The sequence below is a fragment of the Haliotis cracherodii genome, unplaced genomic scaffold (assembly GCF_022045235.1).
Source record: "Haliotis cracherodii isolate W230 unplaced genomic scaffold, xgHalCrac1.p SCAF_1, whole genome shotgun sequence".
Taxonomy (NCBI): Eukaryota; Metazoa; Mollusca; class Gastropoda; order Lepetellida; family Haliotidae; genus Haliotis; species Haliotis cracherodii.
Window position 1 is genome coordinate 20028930 of NW_027266264.1, and position 21410 is coordinate 20050339.

The 21410-nt window shown below is 43.1% G+C and overlaps 1 protein-coding gene across 6 annotated transcripts in view; it reads right to left on the reverse strand.

The window, feature by feature from the left end:
- LOC139474226 (calmodulin-like) overlaps positions 1-21410 on the reverse strand; it is a 180284-nt gene that overhangs the window by 117828 nt on the left and 41046 nt on the right. Inside the window, exon 1 of one of the 6 annotated variants that reach the window (XM_071257173.1) lies at positions 7285-7393. The exons of the other annotated variants lie outside the window; for them this stretch is intronic. Within the exon in view, the coding sequence (XP_071113274.1) occupies positions 7285-7299 (15 nt within the window). The 5' untranslated portion in view covers positions 7300-7393. Of the gene's footprint in view, positions 1-7284; positions 7394-21410 lie in introns of those variants that run through there. 6 annotated transcript variants of the gene reach the window in all.

A 21410-nucleotide genomic window follows, 5' to 3' on the forward strand; every position in this document is an offset into this window, starting at 1 on the left:
GTCCAGCGGTTACCCGCGGCCACCCGTTCCAATTTATTGGATTGCATGGTCAGGAGGGGTGGATGTCGTGTCACCTTGACGGCATGGGACGTTCATAATATCAATCACTGGTTTGTCTTTGCAAACTACAAGTAACTCTGCAAACACGGGCATGGTGCTACTGAAAGAGGATTCAGTGAATATGTCAGAACGTTCATAGAAATGACTGCATAGTTCCTTTTTGTGAATGTGATTTCAACATATATTGTCAACAAAAATACCCAAAGGATTAGGTACAGTTTTACAACCCACTAGAACTACTGTTCACCCATATTTTTTATAGACATAATGTATTAATTTTATAAAAACATGCAAAAAAAGGAACCGATACCGCCATAGCTTTAGGTATTGTCTGCCATGGCGGTCAGATTGAGTGAGTGTGACTTTGATTTAACAGTATTTCAGTTACTTCATAGCGGAAGGAGAGCTCGAATTGATGAAGTGTTCAGACGTTTACAACTTTAGTGAAACCCACCAGCACGGGTATGGTGCTGACAAACCTGGAAACATCATCAGAGAGAATCTGGGAATCGAAGCCACGATCACAAGTTTCTCGCATGCCAAAGGGACGCAACTCCGTACAGTGACTGAGTGAGTGAGTATGGTTTTACGCCGCTTTTAGCAATGTTCCAGCAATATCACGGCGGAGGGCACCAGAAATGGGCTTCACACATTGTATCCATGTCGTGGGTCTTCGGCGTGACGAGCGAACGCTTTAACCACTAGGCTACCCGCTCGCCCTAACTCCGTACAACACGGCTCCTGAGACAAGCGCCCGGTTTGAAACAAGGTGCACAAGAACCAACAAGACGGTAAACGCTGAGAGCCCCAGTCTGTCTTACAGACCCTGATACAAATATATATTAAATACAGCCCATGCAAGTCTATAATGTGTGGCAAGTCTAGATCACTGCCGTATCAAAATGAAGAGAGTCACTGGGCTCCTTTTTATTATATTTTTATTAAGATAACTTAACAACTGTTTTTTTTCTGTACGATATGTTCATTTCAGAGACTAGATGTCTATGAGAGCCCAAGCAGTTGCATTCACATAAGAATCGAAGACTTCAAGCGGAGTCCAACAGACTTTGTCAATCTTTGAACAAATAACTGAAGGATCATGTTACCTGAAAGCCATGATGAACCCATGATATGAAGTTGCGCCTCGCGGCTAACTACCATGGCCTGATCCACCATGACGTGATGTGCTTGGACTGCCGTGGCTGAATGTTGTGTGTGTAAATACACGAGGTTGACGTGATGGAGATATCATCATACACACACAAACGCATTCCCGCCGCACATCCGCTCAAGTCTAGGGTATCAGACAGAGAAGCTCGGCGTCAGTCATACTGCCATGCCGTACTTTGATATAGGGGACTACTTAAGAAACCCGGCTGATCCGGTGTGTTTTGTCCGGATTAACGGGTGTGGAAAACAACAGTATATATAAGGTTCGGCTAGGGCAGGGTCATGGAGGTACTACATGGTGTTGTAAGAACTGAATTCAGACCAGATAGAGTACATAATACGGGATTTGACAGTCTGAACTGGGGATGTTATAACATAGTGACTAGATTCGGATTGGGAGGTTATTTATGATGACTTGATCCTGACGAGAGATGTTATGATCGACGGCATTTAACTAAGTTTGGACAAGAGGCGATGCATTATGTAATATATATGCCTTAGCTTCAGCCACCCTTGCTTGTCGAAAGAGGCAGCTAACTGTATCGGGTGGTCGGGCTCGCTGACCTGGTTGATGCATGCCATCGTATCCTAATTGCTCATGATGTCAATCACTGGATTTTCTGGTCCAAACTACATTATTTACAGACCGCCGTCATAAAGCTTAAATATGGCTGAGTGCGGCGTTAAACAAACAAACAAACAAACAAACAAACAAACAAACAAACAAACAAACATAGGCCTTAAGGAGCTTATTATGTATTATGCACGTACCTTGTGCCGGACTAGCCAGGTTAAACTCTCAACACTATATAGAAATTGTTACACATAAGATGCTTTTCGCGGGCAAAAAGCAAAATCTCTATTTACCTGCTTACAAACATATTTGAATCTTGTTAGGATAAACAACTGATTAGGTTTGATCTTCGTGTTGTCGACCGTCCGCCTGGCAGACTTGCTGCAATAAACACCGTATATACCACCGAGTCTTAATTACACATGTCATACGTGGACATACAGTGATGATATACCGCACCAAAGTGGGTGATATACTACACCTCAGAGCGTGATACGTCACACACCAGCCAGCGACCCAGGTCTGGAGCCATTAACATCTTCGTCTTCAATGCCACACGACAAGCAGACATTTACACAATATATACAGATTATATACAATTTGGTACAGCAGTTTGTGGACATTTGAAACGAACTCCCTAAATTTCAGTTTTTAATGTCAGATTTCAAGACTATTTATCAACTCTGAGTGAGTGAACGATTTGGGATTAACGCAGCTTTGAACAGAATTTCAGTCACATAACGGCGTGTCAGCTTTGTGTTGAAGGAAAGCACGAAAGGATGTTTTCCTCTGTTGAAACTCACGGATATGGTTGTGACAGACAAAGGATTTAAAATAAGAGTGAATGTTGGATTCAAAACTACAATCTTCGGGTAAAAGCAGCGAATGGTGGCGCCTTAGACGATTGCATTGAAGGGGGACATCCATGTGCATTTGCATGCTGAAATGCATGCTATCCCAAGATATGATGATGTGACAAATACAGGCAACTTGCAAATTCACAACACGATAAAGAAATACCTGTCATTTTGTTTGAAGCGTTTAGTATTATGTCAAGGTTATTCACGTAAGCTTAACAGGGATGTTTGTTCTTGGATACATTTAACCAAGTGAATGGGATGGCTTTGACCGCGCTTGGAACTTATCTCAGCTAACACGCGAGTCTGCTTAATGTGGACAAATATATATACAAACAAAGACTTCAGACGTAAACCAGAGTTGTTTAGCCCTTGAGGATGGGTACTGTGGCGACGACAAAGGTCACACAATCTGGGGAATCTTGGACCCACGTCAATGATCATGGAGCAGATGATGGCACGGTCATCACTGCTAGGTGCGCCTCCATTGACCTTGAGAAACATGACGACCCCCATCCCCTGCCACACACGCACGCACGCAACACACATAAACACGGGGGACCCCATACATTGGTCTTGACTTGAGGGACTATGTATCTATCGAGTGAACTCGGCTAAGATATGTTTTATGCATTCTGTCCATAAGAGAAATTAATAGCCAAAGGATCTTTTTTTCATACAAATGTGTATGACGGAGTACCTGTGTATGACTGAGTACCCGTGTATGCCAGTACCCGTGTATGCCAGTACCCGTGTATGCCAGTACCTGTAGGTAATCACCAGCCCACTGTTGACAACATAGTGCACTTTATCACAAGTTATGCACAAGTTCTACTTGAGTTACACACACGTTATACACAAGTTCTACTTGAGTTACACACAAGTTATGCACAAGTTCTACTTGAGTTACACACAAGTTATGCACAAGTTCTACTTGAGTTACACACACTTTATACACCGTTGACGACAAACATGGGGCTGCATCCCTCGCATATGGAATCGGATACTTCGATCAAAAGTTTCATTTAATCTAAAGCGAAAATTACTGTGATAATAAATTATGAATAAATGAAAAGTGGTGATACTGACCTTGTGGACTATATGTCTGTACAGATTCACTGATCGTCTTTGTGTACACAAGAAGCCATTTGTCAAGACAAATCACACAAAAGTAATATAGAAAGTCACACATACGATCGTCTTTCCCACTCTCTGGCTCTCAACCTACCTCGGTGTTGCACCATTGCGTAAAGAACACAGCATTAATATTGTTTGGAAGATTTTGTATTTTTAATGTTTAACTAAGCCTGCGGGGGTCCGACATCAGCTCAGATTATACAAACCCACTTTTAATCTTCAAAGAACACGGGATGAAGCTGTTTTTATGAGCTAATAAAAAAGTTTACAACATGAAAATAACATCATGAACGAGTATAACTTTGGTCTTTGAGAACAATTACAACGTGCCTGAAGGATGTGATGAACTACTGTTTTGAAGGACATGACTCACGCACAAGAGAGGAAGATGTTACAGGCGCGGTGAAATATCGCCTTCAGGATTATTGCACTAAGGAGGGGTGAGTGATAAGTTCTGATCCCCACATAGATGAGGTGAGGTGAGGTGAGGTGAGGTGAGGTGAGGTGAGGTGAAATGGGGTTTAACGTCGCGGCCAAGATTATTGCACTTATATAGCAACGTGCATGCACGTGTGTGTGTGCTTGTACTAGTCCGGACTGATGCCGATTTATCGTGCTAGCCCACTGAGAGACCATGCCGCAGTTTAACATGAATACCCCACTCAGACACAGTATTCTGGATCTGGATCCAGTCCTTGTTTTGGCCCCTTGATTAAGAATTGACCTTCACTCTGTGTGAGTTCATTGGAGTATGAACCTGCAGAGAGTGAGGGCCAAACTGTATGAACGTCGGAGCTTGTGAACTCACACAAAGTGAAGGTCAATTCTTATAATTTTTTATCACAATTTCTTTCCTCAAAGGACGTAGGCCAAGATCTAAACACAATTTTATTTAGTACGTGTGACTTTATGTTTACACTGACAGCCAAACTACAACCAGCTATATCGCGGAATAAAATAGATCCCCAAAAAGAGAGGTGACATGAGCGTATGGATGCAGAACTTGCTCTTCAGAAACATCTCACGCAACACATGTGTTCATATAATATCCCCATTAGATGAGAAAGGTCTGTAATGAACTACCTCAGTAAGTCAGTCACAATGACAGCGCGTCGTAATACATAAATTACATCAAGTACAAGACGTCAAAATGGCCGACACGATAAACGTGATGGGAGGATTTCCGAAGTTGTTAATGAACCTGTGGCGGTTACATGTGTTAGTCATAATTGATCAACTGACCGATTATTGAAAGGTGGTTAAAGATGCGTCAAACAGACACCAAGGTAAATTCGTAGATTGCTGGAGACGGTCACTGTCAGCCTAGACACAGATCGAGTCGATACTGACGATACTTTGGATGTGCATATTTTCGTTTGTTCATTAGGATGGGCTGTAGCGAAGAAATTCGTGAACAATCATGGAGTCAAGCTCTCTTACGTTTCTCAATGTATACTGAAATGCTGAGACCAAGATAAAAGGTTCTAAATGATCAGAAATAATGCTTATGTATGTTTTGCTAGGGAATTCCCAGGGGTTTCCCCAGGAATGTGGAAGTAGTCCGTCAGTGTTTACGTCATTTCAAGAACACGGTCTCGTGAAAAACGTATGAACGTCAAATTGTGTCGTTCATACACTTATGAACGTCAACTTCGCGGTCATGTGACCGACCTCTCGTCCAATGGAAAAGCCGTATATCGTGTAAACGTCAAATTAAAAAATTATTGCCAAGTAACAGAGAGGGAGGGCAACACTAAGTACCATCTTGTAACGTCTTTCGGGAAGATGCGGACGGGGATCGAACGCCGGCCCTTCCACCCTCCGGGCGGACGCTCTACCACCAGACCTGAGGCGGTCTGAGCCTAAAATAGAAAGACTTGACCTAAACATATTAAAAAGATACATTTTTAAACATAATCCGCTTCCACGTTGATACACTTCTCCCAACGAGTTTCGTTGAAGTCCTTCTTCTGGCTTTCCACAGTTCTTTACAGCTGCTCTGACGCCATCGTTCGAATTGCAATTGATTCCGGATATAGCTTTCATCATGTTTTGGAACAGAAGAATAAGGTGGTTGCTGAAGACGTTCGTGGAAACACTCGTGGATTGTTGCCATGGCGATGGCTATTTATGCACTGGAGCACTGTCCATGAGGAAGAGCACAACACTTCTCAGCTTCCCACGTCTGATAGTCTTACTTTCGTCCCGTAATTGCCTCAAAAGTGCAGTATACTATGCTCAGTTTGTTATTTGGCCCTTTGAAAGACAATCCACCATGATGACACCCTCGGCTCCCCAGAACACGGAGTCCATAACAGGATTTGCCTTCTTTGGTGATGGTGATGTCAAATGCTTCCACTATTTTGATTGATGTTTGGACTCAGGCTGGAAGTGGTGAACCCAGGTATCAACCATTGTCACAAATTGCTGCAAGAACCTTTCTGGAGCAGCTTCAAACAGAGCTAGATTGTCACGAGAAATGTTGAGCCGGGTGCTTTGTTTGTTAGAGTCTTCGGAAACCAGCGAGCTTCATTGCCAACGTTTCTGTGTTTATTGAGTGCACACTCTCCTGGGAAATGCCTACTGAACTAGCAATATGACGCCCAGTCATTCGCCGGCCAGTCATAACCATATAGTGTACGTGACGGGCATTCCAGGACGGAGGTCGCCTTTAAGGCTCTCCCTGCCACGCTCGGCGTCTGCTGCCCACATCTTTACGGTGACATAGGGGCATCCTTCCCAAGTGTTGTGGTCGTATCTTCATGGATGGTTTTGATGTAAAGCCCCTTTTCTGCAAGTACTTGATCAAGTACGTTCCTGAAGATTGTCAGTTTTCCAAAAGTCACAGATCCCTGCTTATTTGACTGACTTGACAGTGAAACAATTTGATCAAGTGAATTAAGGTTTTGCGAATAGACCTTTATACCATGAAATCTCCACGACAAAAGGTTACACTAATAATACGCAATTTCTTCTAAATTTATGCGAGGCTTAGAACTTATCAATCAACCGTCGTTTAAGCGACGTGCGTGCGCGCGCGCGTGTGTGTTATGTCTCCATACCATGCTGCAGTTTAACATGGATGCCCCAATCAGACACGGTATACTGACTCCAAGCCGACCAGTTCTTGTCTTAGCCCCTTAATGCCAAGCGGCAGGCAGGGTAACAACGAGTACCATCTTTTAACATGTTTGTTGTGACGCAGCTGGGATCGAACCACCGAGCACTTATCAGACAGACGCTCTATCCACTACACCACGAAGGCCCTAGACGTTAGAGCACAGTAGCGACAAGATATCACTAACTTTAGGAACAGAAATAGATCACTACACATCGCCATACCATGTATATATATGTATATGTACCATACTGACGGTGTTAAATAAAATACTATAAAATCTTAAAACGCGTTGAACGAAAGTTTCACTCGCGTTCCGCTCTGATTCCTGCTTCTACACAAATGTTAAAATCTTAAAAAAGACTTACCCTTATACATAACATGGTAGGGATGCTCTCACGTCAACTTCATCAACGGTACTGAGCACACGGTTTAGACCAGCAGTAAAGCAAGCCTACTTAGAGCCGTGTCTGTAACAAGAACACTCTCTGGGATAGAGCAGCCATCGGGTAGACATATATACACATGCACACTGTCACCAAACAGTGACGAAATATCACGGAAGAGTAGGTCCCGAGGTTCAGTGTGGCTCTATACATTAGCAGGATATAAACTGTATATCTACAGACTCAGTTGTCAATGTGCCATATTCTGTCTGTGGAATCTTGCCAATGTTAGGGATGATATAGGGACTCCCGAGTTATATGGTTATAACACGTGGAGATACCGCCATCGATTGTTATACATAATCCGAACACCTTACACATCTTTGTGATGCATGGATATGCTCGCTTTCCTGAAAGACTATCGGTTACTTGTAGACAAAAACCTGAACCACAGACTATGGAGACGCAGTTATGGGCCGGGTTGTCGCGTCTTAATATCACTGTCACTGACCAATTTTTTTAAAACCAAAGACTTACGAGGTACCTGTTATATCGACCACGTATGTCGCAAAAGAAACGAAAAATATATAACAGTGAGCAACAAAGCAACTTTGGTTATTACGGGAGCAGTTTGTAAGTTCGACGTCGGATGAAAGTTTTAATTAATTAAGGAATTAACGGTTACCCCACATTGAACTTTTGACCTACTCTGTAACTGCATCCACCGAGTACATTTAATGACAATTAAATATTAATTGTAGTTTTGCAGATACAGAGTCAATGGCTTGCAAGAAATCTAATCATTCAGCTGTGCACTCACTCGTTACGACAGTTCTTGCTTCTGTGAAGTTACTGTCAATGTTAAATTGTATTGGGGTAGAAAGAGTTTTATCACTGCAAAATATATTTTCCCTTCCTGCATTGTAATTAGCAAATCTGATTTGACAAAATTAAAAAATAACCATGACGTGTGCCCATAACGTCGCCAGATATCATGTTAATAGTAAAGTTTGAATTTCATAATGTGTATCTCGTGATATTTTAAAACCTCACGAGGCCCATCTTCAAGCCAGATAAACACCAACATTGTTAACATCTTCAAGAACATGAGGAGGTGTGAGTAAAACAATGAATGTTGTATAACGCCGCAGTCAGCAATTGTTCTGGCCACATAACGATGACATGTATATAATCATAATCATGAACAACGGTGGCGCTATCGGGTTCGAAGATCAGCCAGCCTGACCCCAAGTTCCCATTTTAATTGGCTCTTTCGAAAACCGACCCGTGAAGATGCGGGTTAGAATTGGTCTCCAGGAACCAATGCTTGTCGTAAGAGGCGACTTATGGGATCGGGTGGTCAGGCTCACTGACTTGGTTGATGCATGTTATCGTATCCCAATTGGGTGGATCGATGCTCATGATGTCAATTACTAGATTGTCTGGTGTAGACACGATCTTTAACAGACCGCCGTCATATAGCTGGACAATTGCTTAGTGCGGAGTTAGACACAAAAACAACAACAAACAATCACATAGCTGGAATATTGTGACAAAACAAACAAAACTTTCGAAAATCATAAGGTAATAGATAATTATTCTAACCCGGCACAGGGAAAACTCAGTATGATAAGCATATTAAAATATGAATAGTTCATTTATTTCTTCAGTTTAGTGATATTAACATAAAGACGGCGACTGTGATGTGTGTATTGATAAGATTGTCCGAAATGGAAATCTTTGAATTTAACACATTGCCCCGTCTAGTAGGTGAAATTACACTGCCGTCTGGGAGATCTGCCGCGCCTCTTTTGTTTAATGTGGGATATCGAACCAAGCTGGACCGGTTCCTTCACGAGCAACAACTGCCCAGGTTGTAAAATAAATTACAACAGCGAAAAAGCTCATCAACTCAGCAGGGTACGACATGTGGGCGGAACAGCGTAATGCAAGTGTCCAATTACCATTTGCCTCCGACCATTATGATGATATTAACACCTAACTAGCGTTGCGTCGCCCGGTGAAACATTAACGTTTCCCATTACCTGTTTTCATGAGGCCAATAAGGGAGGAGACTTCCAGTCCCAATCGAGAAACGACAAGATATCCATTCTCACTGTTACGTAACGGTCTTCAAGTCACCAACAGAGGCAACACCCATTCTCACTGTTACGTAATGGTCTTCAAGTCACCAACAGAGGCAACCGCCATTCTCACTGTTACGTAATGGTCTTCAAGTCACCAACAGAGGCAACACCCATTCTCACTGTTACGTAATGGTCTTCAAGTCACCAACAGAGGCAACCGCCATTCTCACTGTTACGTAATGGTCTTCAAGTCACCAACAGAGGCAACACCCATTCTCATTGTTACGTAATGGTCTTCAAGTCACCAACAGAGGCAACCGCCATTCTCACTGTTACGTAATGGGCTTCAAGTCACCAACAGAGGCAACACCCATTCTCACTGTTACGTAATGGTCTTCAAGTCACCAACAGAGGCAACCGCCATTCTCACTGTTACGTAATGGTCTACAAGTCACCAACAGAGGCAACCGCCATTCTCACTGTTACGTAATGGTCTTCAAGTCACCAACAGAGGCAACCGCCATTCTCACTGTTACGTAATGGTCTTCAAGTCACCAACAGAAGCAACCTCTGCTCGTCCACATTGGACGCTGTGACTTGTGTTCGTTTCTTTGGATGTCTGAGTTCATATCATATTTGTTTGTTGTGTAACGCCGCGCTCAGTAATATTCCAGTTGTATGACGGCGGTCTGTAAATAATCGAATCTGGACAGACAATCCAGTGGATGACTTCATAAGCATCGATCTACGCAATTGGGATACGATGACATGCATCACACCGCCGTGAACAGTATTTCAGTTATATCACGCCCAGCGGCAAAATCGGGTTAGAAAACGTCCTCAGCAACCTACGCTCGTCAAACATGGCGACTTAATTGATCCGTGGTCAAGGTCGGTGATTCCGTATGACGGCGTGAGACGGCATGTGACGTTGCTCATACTGTCGATCACCGGTTTGTGATTATCTGCTTTGTCCAGACTCGATTATTTACACGCCGTTGTGATACCGCTGAAATATTGAGTTAAAAAGGGGAAAAGAAGTTTTACCATGCAAAACTGGTTTTTCGAAACGGTATTAGGGATAAGTTATCGTTAAGCTATCGTTAGAAAATTATACACTGTCGTAGCTTTTTTTCGAAACAAGTAAGATAATTTTCATTTTCATCCAAAATGGTGGCATACTTTGCTTTAGATGTATTGAATGATCATGATGGATTGATAGGAAAACCACGCCTATTCCAAGACTTAACACACGTATTTTTGATATTATGCAGCAGGGATCGAACCACTGACCCTCCGCTTTGCGGGCAGACGTTCTATCCACTACACCAACTTTAGTTTGAAATCGTGGAATCAAATACAGTTACGTCCCCTTAATCTCCACTAAATGGCTAAAGATATATCTACGTCTTGTCTCAGTTGGAGGATCTGGAGATAGTTACGTCTCCACAGTCTGCAGGTGCAAGAGATGGATCCAGACATCATACAGAACATCTGCTCGATTCACCTGAATTTCAAATGCAAGATGTTTCTAATTACCTTGGGTGTTACATTGACGTATCAGTTCCAAACACTTCATGTTTTCGCATAGGGAACTGATCATCAGGGCGGCATAGAAATATATACTATATATAGATTAATTACCTTAGAAAACAGAAAGGTACAAATGAAGCACATGTTTTACACGTGCTGTTGTTTACATCTGTCAAGCAGCTATCTGATTGGCAGGTAACTAGCAAGGGAGGTAATCGCTCCCAGGCGCGGGAAACTCGGGCATGTGGCGCAATCTCTTTTAGTGATTAGGTTCCAGCGTAGTTACCATAGCTACGGTAAAACACTTCTGATGGCACCTGTTTCTGAGAGCTGGGATCTGTATTGCTTCACTAAAATAACTCAATTTTACGGTTGAAGGGTATGGGTTGTGAAGCCCGTTATGAAGTGCGTTGATGAATACGATTCTTCCCGCACTGCCAACATCGCGATATATAGGCGCTTAACCTCAACCATCTCCTGGCAGATGAGAGGTTGCCCCGTAAACTTGGGATTACAGGCTCCATGAATACACACTATATCATCTCCTATCAATATGAACCTTATCCAATCTGCGACACGGGTCGGAATAAATTCAGTACACTCGTTAATACTGTCGTTGCTCTCTGACAGACTGTTCTCGTGTTGGACATATGATGTCTATTCATGCTACTAGATCTTCTGATGTGTGTCAACGAGGAAGCGAGTGGTTTTACAGCACTAATAGCAGTAATACCATGGCAAGAACACCTAAAATAGGATTCACACTTGGTATCAATTTTAGGAATCGAACCTGGATTTTCAGCGCTAGGTAACGTTACCGACCGTGATGTTCTGTGTGACAATTTGCAGCATCTTTGAGGTGCAAGTAGAAGCACCGTCATCAGTATCGAACCATGCCGGTATATAATCTGTACGTCGTAGCCCAGTTCACACGTAATTTCCAACCACAACGCATTTGGGGCTGGTGTTTGGTTCTGGAAACCATAGATGTGTGGAAAGACCTTGGACATGTGCATTCGACAAAATCATGAAATAAACCAAAACCACCTAAATAATAGTTTATAGCCATTTGAAGTTATGAAAGAAATCTTAATTTAATATAAATCTAAAATTTATTTTAAAATGTCTATCAGTAACCATTTAAATTTCTAGACCAATGTAGAAAACCCCTAACAGTATGGTATCTGCGGAAAGAGACCCTTGGTCAGTACAGACAAGGAAATGTAGGGGGAAATGTGTCTAAAGAATATCCCCCTCCCCCCCAAAAAAAAGAGAGAAAAGGAGAAAAAAAGTCAACGCGCATACATTTAACCGGGCCGAAGAGTGCTCGGAAAACTTCCCCAAGTTCCCAAATTACATTTTGGAGATCCGTAAGGGTTCTGCCTCTGTGCCTGCTTACTAGAAACGAGTGTTGTGAACTATTTCAAGAGATTTATCTGGGTACTTCCTATACGACCCTAATTCCCAAAACATAGTTGTTGTAATATGAGGCTGTCCTAAGGATATGATACGCACATGTCATAATTTTTTAAACTGAGACCTACAAGAATAATTCTACAACAAAGAATATATTAATTATGTTGGTGACATGCCCCGAAGGTCTAGCGCCGGACTTTGTATTTAATAGTATCCCGACTGAGTGAGTGAGTGAGTGAGTGAGTGAGTGAGTTTGGTTTTACGCCGCTTTTAGCAATATTCCAGCAATATCACGGCGGGGGACACCAGAAATGGGCTTCACACATTGTACCCATGTCGGGATTCGAAGCCGGGTCTTCGGCGTGACGAGCGAACGCTTTAACCACTAGGCTACACGACCGCCCCCTGTATGAGTGAGTGAGTTTTGAACAGTATTCCAGTTATATCATTGATGTAGGTCTCAGACGTGTACCACTTTGGTGAAATCCACAAGCACAGGTATGGTGCTGACAAACCAATAAACATAATTGGGGCAACCGGGATTCGAACTCAAAACCATGGGTTTCTGGAGTACCCTAGGGACGCAAATCTGCACGGCGAATTGCGGCACCTTAGATGACTGGGTCAACAATGTCCCGTATGATTGTTTGTTTGTTTGGCCACCCGATCCCGTTAGTCGCCTCGTACGACAAGCACAGTCGCCTTTTACAGCAAGCATGGGCTACTGAAGACCCATTCTACCCCGGATCTTCACGGGTTTGTCCTGTTTGACACAATTCGAATAACACAATATGATATGCGTTTTAAAGAATTGATTCAGTCTCTTTCCGGTAGAACTAAAAGTTATGCCAAGTTTGAATCACGTACCATTCAGAGTGCGAAATCGGTACCACCGGAAGCGCTCCTACAATCTCAAATAGAGACAGGCTCACAGATAATATTCTACACATCAACATCCCTATCGCCCATACCATATAAATCAATAACACACACACGTATGTTACGTAGACCTAGTTTAGCTCGCACACGGTGACATAATAACATAATTAACATATTTTCATAAGCATTTGTTTATAATAAGGCAAAAAATGGGCGGTGAGGTGAAATGGGGTTTAACATAGCGTTCATGATTACAGAGACGTGCATGTACGTGTGTTTCTGCACGTATTAGTCCGCACTTTATGCCGGTTTAACAGAGACAGCATGTGTCAGTAACATGACTACCCAACTGACACACAGTATATACTCCGAGCCGATCAGTCAGATCAGTCATCCCCGGTGTGCCGCTAGCCAGGCAGGGCAACAACAAAAACGTGTTTGATATAATGTGGCCAGAGGTTCGACCCCCGACCTTTCGGGACGTTTTATCAACTACACCAAGGAGAGACCCATGAAGGTCCGGGGTAGAATAGGTCTTCAGCAATCCATGCTTGCCAAAAAAGGTGACTAACGGGATCGGGTGGTCAGGTTCGCTGACTTGGTTGATGCATGTCATCGATCACAATATCGTGGATCGATGCTCATGACATTAATCACTGGGTTGTCTGGTCCAGACTCGAATATTTACAGACCGCCGTCATATAGCTGGAATAATGGTGAGGGTGGCGTTAAGCAACAAAAAAACATTAACAAGCTGTGTACACAGTTCGATTGTTATTCAATCTGTAACCATATAATCCATAATATAATCATATCTATTCTTAATTTCCATCTATCGATAAATGCATATTTTTTTAAAGATAGCGGTTACTTCTGCGTTCGAGTATAAACTGCACTATCTGCCACAGATTCGCGTGTTGCCCTGGGAGTCTTGTTGATGCTGATACTGTAAGGTGCATGTTGCTGTATCGTGATGAACAAAGTTGCACCTATCTTCAACTCTGCCCCGCTATAACGAAAGTGATGTCTAAACCCAGATAAACAGGCTTGGCTAACAGCAAGAATCTATACACAGCATTGGTCACTGTACAAATACCCGCGTGTGTAGCTAAAGATAAACACGTGCACACACTGTGTTGTGAAAGAGGGATGGATGATCAGCAGTGTGTTCCCGGGAAAAGGGCACAGAATCCCCATAGCTACACATGAAATAACGGAGCCATCCATCACAGATCATATAGAGACATCCAAGAACAATTGTACACCCAACTGGCCGTCATGTCTGGATAGAGTTCTGAATTGAGTTCTGAAAATATTGATGCTGCCAAACTTGTTTATATATATATATATTATTAGAGAGAGAGAGAGAGAGAGAGAGAGAGAGAGAAGGACAGAGAGAGAGAGAGAGAGAGAGAGAGAGAGAGAGAGAGAGAGAGAGAGAGAAACACAGCGAACGCGACTGCGGGTCAATGTTTCATTTCTGCTCTTCTATGAGGAGAGGAGGGTAAATAAGACGAATCACGTCAACTGCTCTCCCCTTTATCAACTCGGGAGTTATGGAAAGAAACAGTTCACGAGTACTGGGCTAATTAGATCATTCCCGTGGTACAAAGCTGCAAATAGAGTTACCCCCACTACAACTGACACTTCTATCGGAAATCTCAAGAGATTCCAACGAAAAGTTGATGCCGTGAAACAGTTTGCTGACACCGTGACTGATGGAGGCGGGGTCTGACTTGCTACAGATGGCAGATCACCAAGACTGCCGTAACACCCTTTGTCACGGCCTAGTAGCCCCGGTAGTAGCCGCAGTAGTAGCCTCACCTCACACATCACACTGACAAAACCCCACAGTGGACATGATTCTTGAAATAACATGACTAGGCATATGTGTAATAATTGTAATTGCATCATGCATGGACCAAGCTCTCAAGGTAATCAAAAACACAGCTACAATTAAGCTTATATTCATGTCTTCAGTTCAAACTTGCTGGACCAGCCTTGCAAAAAGGCCGACCATTTCATATAATCCTCAGCGGCGTAAAGATTTTGATTTTTTTAATATAATAATATTATATGGTCTCTGGTTCCAGAAGATATTAGATTTTATCCCCTCCTCCATATAAATGTTCGCTGGACAGGATGGAAAGCCTGATAAAAATGTAAAAAAAATAAGTTCCGCTCTTGAAACAGAGACTGTAAGCAATATGCTGCTCTTCATTATCAAAAGTTAATTAATCAGCTAATTAGTTCCGTACCCCCGTAGTACTTGGCCGCTTGTGTGATCGCCTGGCCCTGAATACGCCCTCTTGTACTGCCATTAAGATAAATGTTATGTCTGTTTGTATGAGGCCCTCCTTCACGACACCGAGGGCTCCGATTTATTAACAAAGGACCTAAACCAGTTACACAGCTCCGATTGAGATGCACCAGGAAAGACATCCAAATTACAACCAAATCTGAGAAATAGATAAATTCGTAATCTTTTGGGAAACGAGTAATTCCGTGAATGAATGAATACATAGATGAATGAAAAGAACTTGCTAATCCAACTCTGAAACAATGGGAAACCCATCATCATGGTGAAATAGAGTGGTGTCCCTTGGGAAAAACAATGGCGGACGTAAGCGGTAGTTGACAAATGGTGGACAGATGAAATTAGATGTAGTCTCGTGTTAGGCAAAGGCAAATCCCGCGAGAATTCGCTGCAGACATTTTCGATCACAACACAAGAGATCAACATTACGGATAAAGCAGTAGCCACACACTTCTACTTCTACTTCTTGAGAAATTCTTAAAATGGTACTTTTTTTCAGGCGACGAGCATGGCTATTATTTTGTACTTTCTTTCCCAACGAGCAACCAAGCAGAAGCGATGTATGCTCATTGATAGGGTGTTTTCTTTTCCCCATTTGCACACGGACGCATACATGCACGACTGTACAATGCTATAGTATTTCAATGAAGGGTTATCTGAATCTCGCAGCCACAGATAATGTTGACCTATCATTCGTAACATCCATAGCGTGGCTTCGAATCCCCAATTTCAACCCTATTGTGGGCACTTGTCTGTCAGTACGCGCTCGTGAGCTTCACATACAGTGAGTGAGTGAGTTGTGTTTAACGCCGCGTTTAACAGTATTCCAGTTATATCGAGGCGTGTAACATAATCTAGAAACCTATGATTGTGGGCTCGAATCCCGATTCGCTCCGATTATGTTTCTAGATTTCTAGGATATATTGTGCGACAGAAATTGACATACTCACTCATTCATTCCGTCACTATGCCAACCTGCTGGAACTGAAATACTGCCCAAACCGGCGACAAACCCAAGCCACTCACTCACTCCATACGTCAATATGAAATCAATTCTATGATCGGTTATTTCATTAAAGCAAAACCCTCCCAATGGCAGCCTGGACTAAACACGTCCATTGCACCGCTACGGACATTCTTAGGTGGTAAGCAGGTCGGTATGAGTGACCAGTCAAGAAACATCATGAATGCCCTTTACAAAAACGAGTCTGATTTCCCAATGGACCACGGATCAGACTAAATCCAACCTTCCGAGCAGGCCTTCAAAGAAACGTAAAATGCAATTGTGTTCAAACATAAGATGACATTATAAATATTTCTGAAGGAAGACACTTGATTGAAAACTTGTTTGATGTTATAAGAAAGAATAAAGAAAAAGTGCATGTTCAAAGTACATTTAGTCATATTTGAGGAATCCTGGGCGAGAAAAAAGTCTTGAAGTTGTGTCCAATTAAGGTATAAAAGCAATGCTAAAAAAATACATTCAGCTAACAATAAAGACTGACAACAGAATTCCTTCAACAAAACGAGATATCTAAACATTTGTCTCCCGAAGTAATTGAATTCCTCTTTTAGGGGCTCAAATTCCAGGATAATGATTATTCAGGAGCACAACATAATCTGGCCAGTAAAGACCGATCACTGCCTTTATATCACCACGAACACCTTCAATTTGAAGTTATTGTAGCGATAGTCACAAATTATATTTGTAAAAACACTCGGCAAATGAGATACACATCTGTAGGTGCTCGATGAGGGCGTTTTCAGCTATTCTGTACCAACATTGTAGGAATCCATCAGTGAGCCTCAAGTAGCGTTCCCCATCAAGCTGGACAATTGCTTTTGAAGACCAAATCTTCATTAGGGCGGCTGGAGATATTGATCAGCGCGGACGATAGATCTATATGGTTAGTTTGAGGGACTTTACTTTGTTCCTGCAAATGAGAACCTGCGATCCAAAAACCACGAATGCACGTTATTATGATACCCGACATATGGCGCTTGCCTCCCTTTGAATGCAGTCCATCCCACATTTGGTTCTCAGTGAAGGGCACGTCTACAGGTCACATATCCCGCGAGAACAACAACATATTTCCTTGTGTTGCCAGATAAATCAAATTGCGTTTTTTTTGTTCTTACACCCTTTGATCTTTATGTTGACCTGACAGAACAGGTCTATAACGTATGCCCAACCTAACTCGCTCTCACATTTCCAGCATAGTGTCATAACAACATTGAGAAACGTTCTTTGAGGTTGCCAGGGCGCTGGGGGGATTCCTGGAGCATTAAAGACATGGTGCTGTCAAGTAGGGGGAGGTGTATTTTGGGACAAGGATGATCAACCCTAGAGACCGGACTCCTGTAAGGATATATTCACGTTCATGTCACGTGCTCCTCACTGCGCATGTCAAGTCGACCCTTGCCACCATATACACAATGCAGTTATACAGGCAGGCAGGTACACACACAGACAGGGAGGGAGGCATACACACATGTTAAGAAAGTAATTCAATCATGTCAATATTTTCTATATATAATTATGTCATTACCTCACAAGAAAGTTAATCCTACGGAAGTCTTGTCTTGATTGCCTTGTTTCCGAATGGTTGGTTTAACGTCGCGTCCAAGATTATTGCACTTACAGAGCGACGTGCATGCACGTGTGTGTGTGTGTGTGTGTGTGTGTGTGTGTGTGTGTCGCTGCTTGAACTAGTCCGGACTGATGCCGATTTATAGTGCAAGCTCACAGAGATACCATGCTGCAGTTTAACATGAATACCCCACTCAGACACAGTATACTGACTCCGAGCCGACCAATCCTTGTTTTAGCTCTTTAATGCCAAATACCAGACAGGGTAACAACAAGTACCATCTTTTAACGTCTTTTGGTATGACGCGGCCGGGGATCGAACACCGGACCTTCCGCTCTCCTGACAGACGTTCTACCATAAGACCACTGAGACGGTCTGTTTCTGTATGGAGTCATTGTAGGAGTAAGTTTAGCTGTGTTTAATTAGGTAAAAGTTCAGCACTACTGGACTGACCTAGTGTTGGCCTTGTGATCGTCATACTGACCGCCAACTGGCCTTCACCCGGCCGAGACTACCATCTCACATCTGCTTGGTTACAACACGCCAATATTGTGACTGTCTAGTATCTCACCCCAATGGCTACCATCTCATATATGTCTGGTTACAACACGCCAATATTGTGGCAGTCTAGTAACACACTTCAATCTGGCTGCTACAAGCCAGTGCTGTCAATAGCTATGCTAACTGATGGCAAATGGCAGGCAGATTTACCGTAACCTGGTTACCTTGCTAAGCAAACATTCCGACAGACCAAAAGGGCACTGTAATAATTCTTCAAAGTACTTTAGTATTCCGTTATGTCAAAAGCACAACGTTATATTTAGAGGACAACATGCATATTTTTTCCCAAACCGCTGTAACATTTCTAGATATAAGTGAGCGCTACATGTAAGAACATGTTACCTTGATTCCCGTGGAAGACCGTTATAACCCCTACAGCTGTTGTGGGAAGCACACTACAAAGTTTCTTCTTGAGACGAGATCCAGCTGTCAACTAGAGAATGAACACCAAACACCCCTGAACATGTTACCGGCCTAGATTAATACTATGGATGAATTTCTTCACACCTCGAGGTTCACTATTCCACTCTCAGAGAAGCGATATCGACAAAGATCACGAAAAACAAATACTTCATCGGAAGAAGAGTCCTTGTTCCATCGACCAACAAATAGATGAGCTTCTAAGTTTTCACCCTCCCGCGGCTTAGGGCAAACAATGTTAGCAAATGAGTATCAGCTTCATGTGGAACGAGAACAGGACGGTAGGTGTAGGGGTACTCTTGTTGGAAATGGCAGCGGAAGTTGATATGGAACATGGGGAACTTGATCGGTTCTCTGGCGAATGTGGGAGAGTGTGTGGGAGAGCGTGGGCGAGTTTGGGCGAGTGTGGGCGTGTGTGGGCGAGCGGGTGATGGATGAGAAAAGTATAACGACGGAATGAACAAAGTTTTGAAAACCTTAATAATTCGAGTTGGGATAACGGTTCTCTAAACATTCTGTTGGATCTATTTTTAGCTATATCTATGTGGGAATGTGTCCCAACAGGCGGAATATTTGGGGTAAAAATTCAATTATATTCTTTTCGGACTTGGTTACAAGGAACTTTAAAACAAGCATAAGTTTTGCTGGACGTGTGTGTATAATATGCATCCCTTGTAACAGAGAGGATAAAGAAACTCAGGACTTACGAACAAGTGGAAGATAGGGATATAAGCAATGATTTAAGAACTGATCCAGGGCGTGGTGGAACATAGGGATATAAGCAATGGTAGAAGAACTGTTCCACGACGTGGTGGAAGATAGGGATATCAGCAATGGTAGAAGAACTGATCCAGGGCGTGGTGGAAGATAGGGGTATAGGCAGTGGTAGAAGAACTGTTCCAGGGCGTGGTGGAACATAGGGATATCAGCAATGGTAGAAGAACTGTTCCAGGACGTGGTGGAACATAGGGATATAAGCAATGGTAGAAGAACTGATCCAGGGCGTGGTGGAACATAGGGATATAAGCAATGGTAGAAGAACTGATCCAGGGCGTGGTGGAACATAGGGATATAAGCAATGGTAGAAGAACTGATCCAGGGCGTGGTGGAACATAGGGATATCAGCAATGGTAGAAGAACTGTTCCAGGGCGTGGTGGAAGATAGGCCTATAAGCAATGATTTAAGAACTGATCCAGGGCGTGGTGGAAGATAGGGGTATAGGCAGTGGTAGAAGAACTGTTCCACGACGTGGTGGAACATAGGGATATAAGCAATGGTAGAAGAACTGATCCAGGGCGTGGTGGAAGATAGGGATATCAGCAATGATTTAAGAACTGATCCAGGGCGTGGTGGAAGATAGGGATATCAGCAATGGTACAACAACTGTTCCAGGACGTGGTGGAACATAGGGATATCAGCAATGATAGAAGAACTGTTCCAGGGCGTGGTGGAAGATAGGCCTATCAGCAATGATTTAAGAACTGATCCAGGGCGTGGTGGAAGATAGGGATATCAGCAATGGTAGAAGAACTGTTCCAGGGCGTGGTGGAAGATAGGCCTATAAGCAATGATTTAAGAACTGATCCAGGGCGTGGTGGAAGATAGGGGTATAGGCAGTGGTAGAAGAACTGTTCCACGACGTGGTGGAAGATAGGGATATAAGCAATGGTAGAAGAACTGTTCCACGACGTGGTGGAACATAGGGATATCAGCAATGGTAGAAGAACTGTTCCAGGGCGTGGTGGAACATAGGGATATAAGCAATGGTAGAAGAACTGTTCCACGACGTGGTGGAAGATAGGGATATAAGCAATGGTAGAAGAACTGTTCCAGGGCGTGGTGGAAGATAGGGATATAAGCAATGGTAGAAGAACTGTTCCAGGGCGTGGTGGAACATAGGGATATAAGCAATGGTAGAAGAACTGTTCCACGACGTGGTGGAAGATAGGGATATCAGCAATGGTAGAAGAACTGTTCCAGGGCGTGGTGGAAGATAGGGATATAAGCAATGGTAGAAGAACTGTTCCAGGGCGTGGTGGAAGATAGGGATATAAGCAATGGTAGAAGAACTGTTCCAGGGCGTGGTGGAAGATAGGCCTATAAGCAATGATTTAAGAACTGATCCAGGGCGTGGTGGAAGATAGGGATATCAGCAATGGTAGAAGAACTGATCCAGGGCGTGGTGGAAGATAGGGATATAAGCAATGGTAGAAGAACTGTTCCAGGGCGTGGTGGAACATAGGGATATAAGCAATGGTAGAAGAACTGATCCAGGGCGTGGTGGAAGATAGGGATATAAGCAA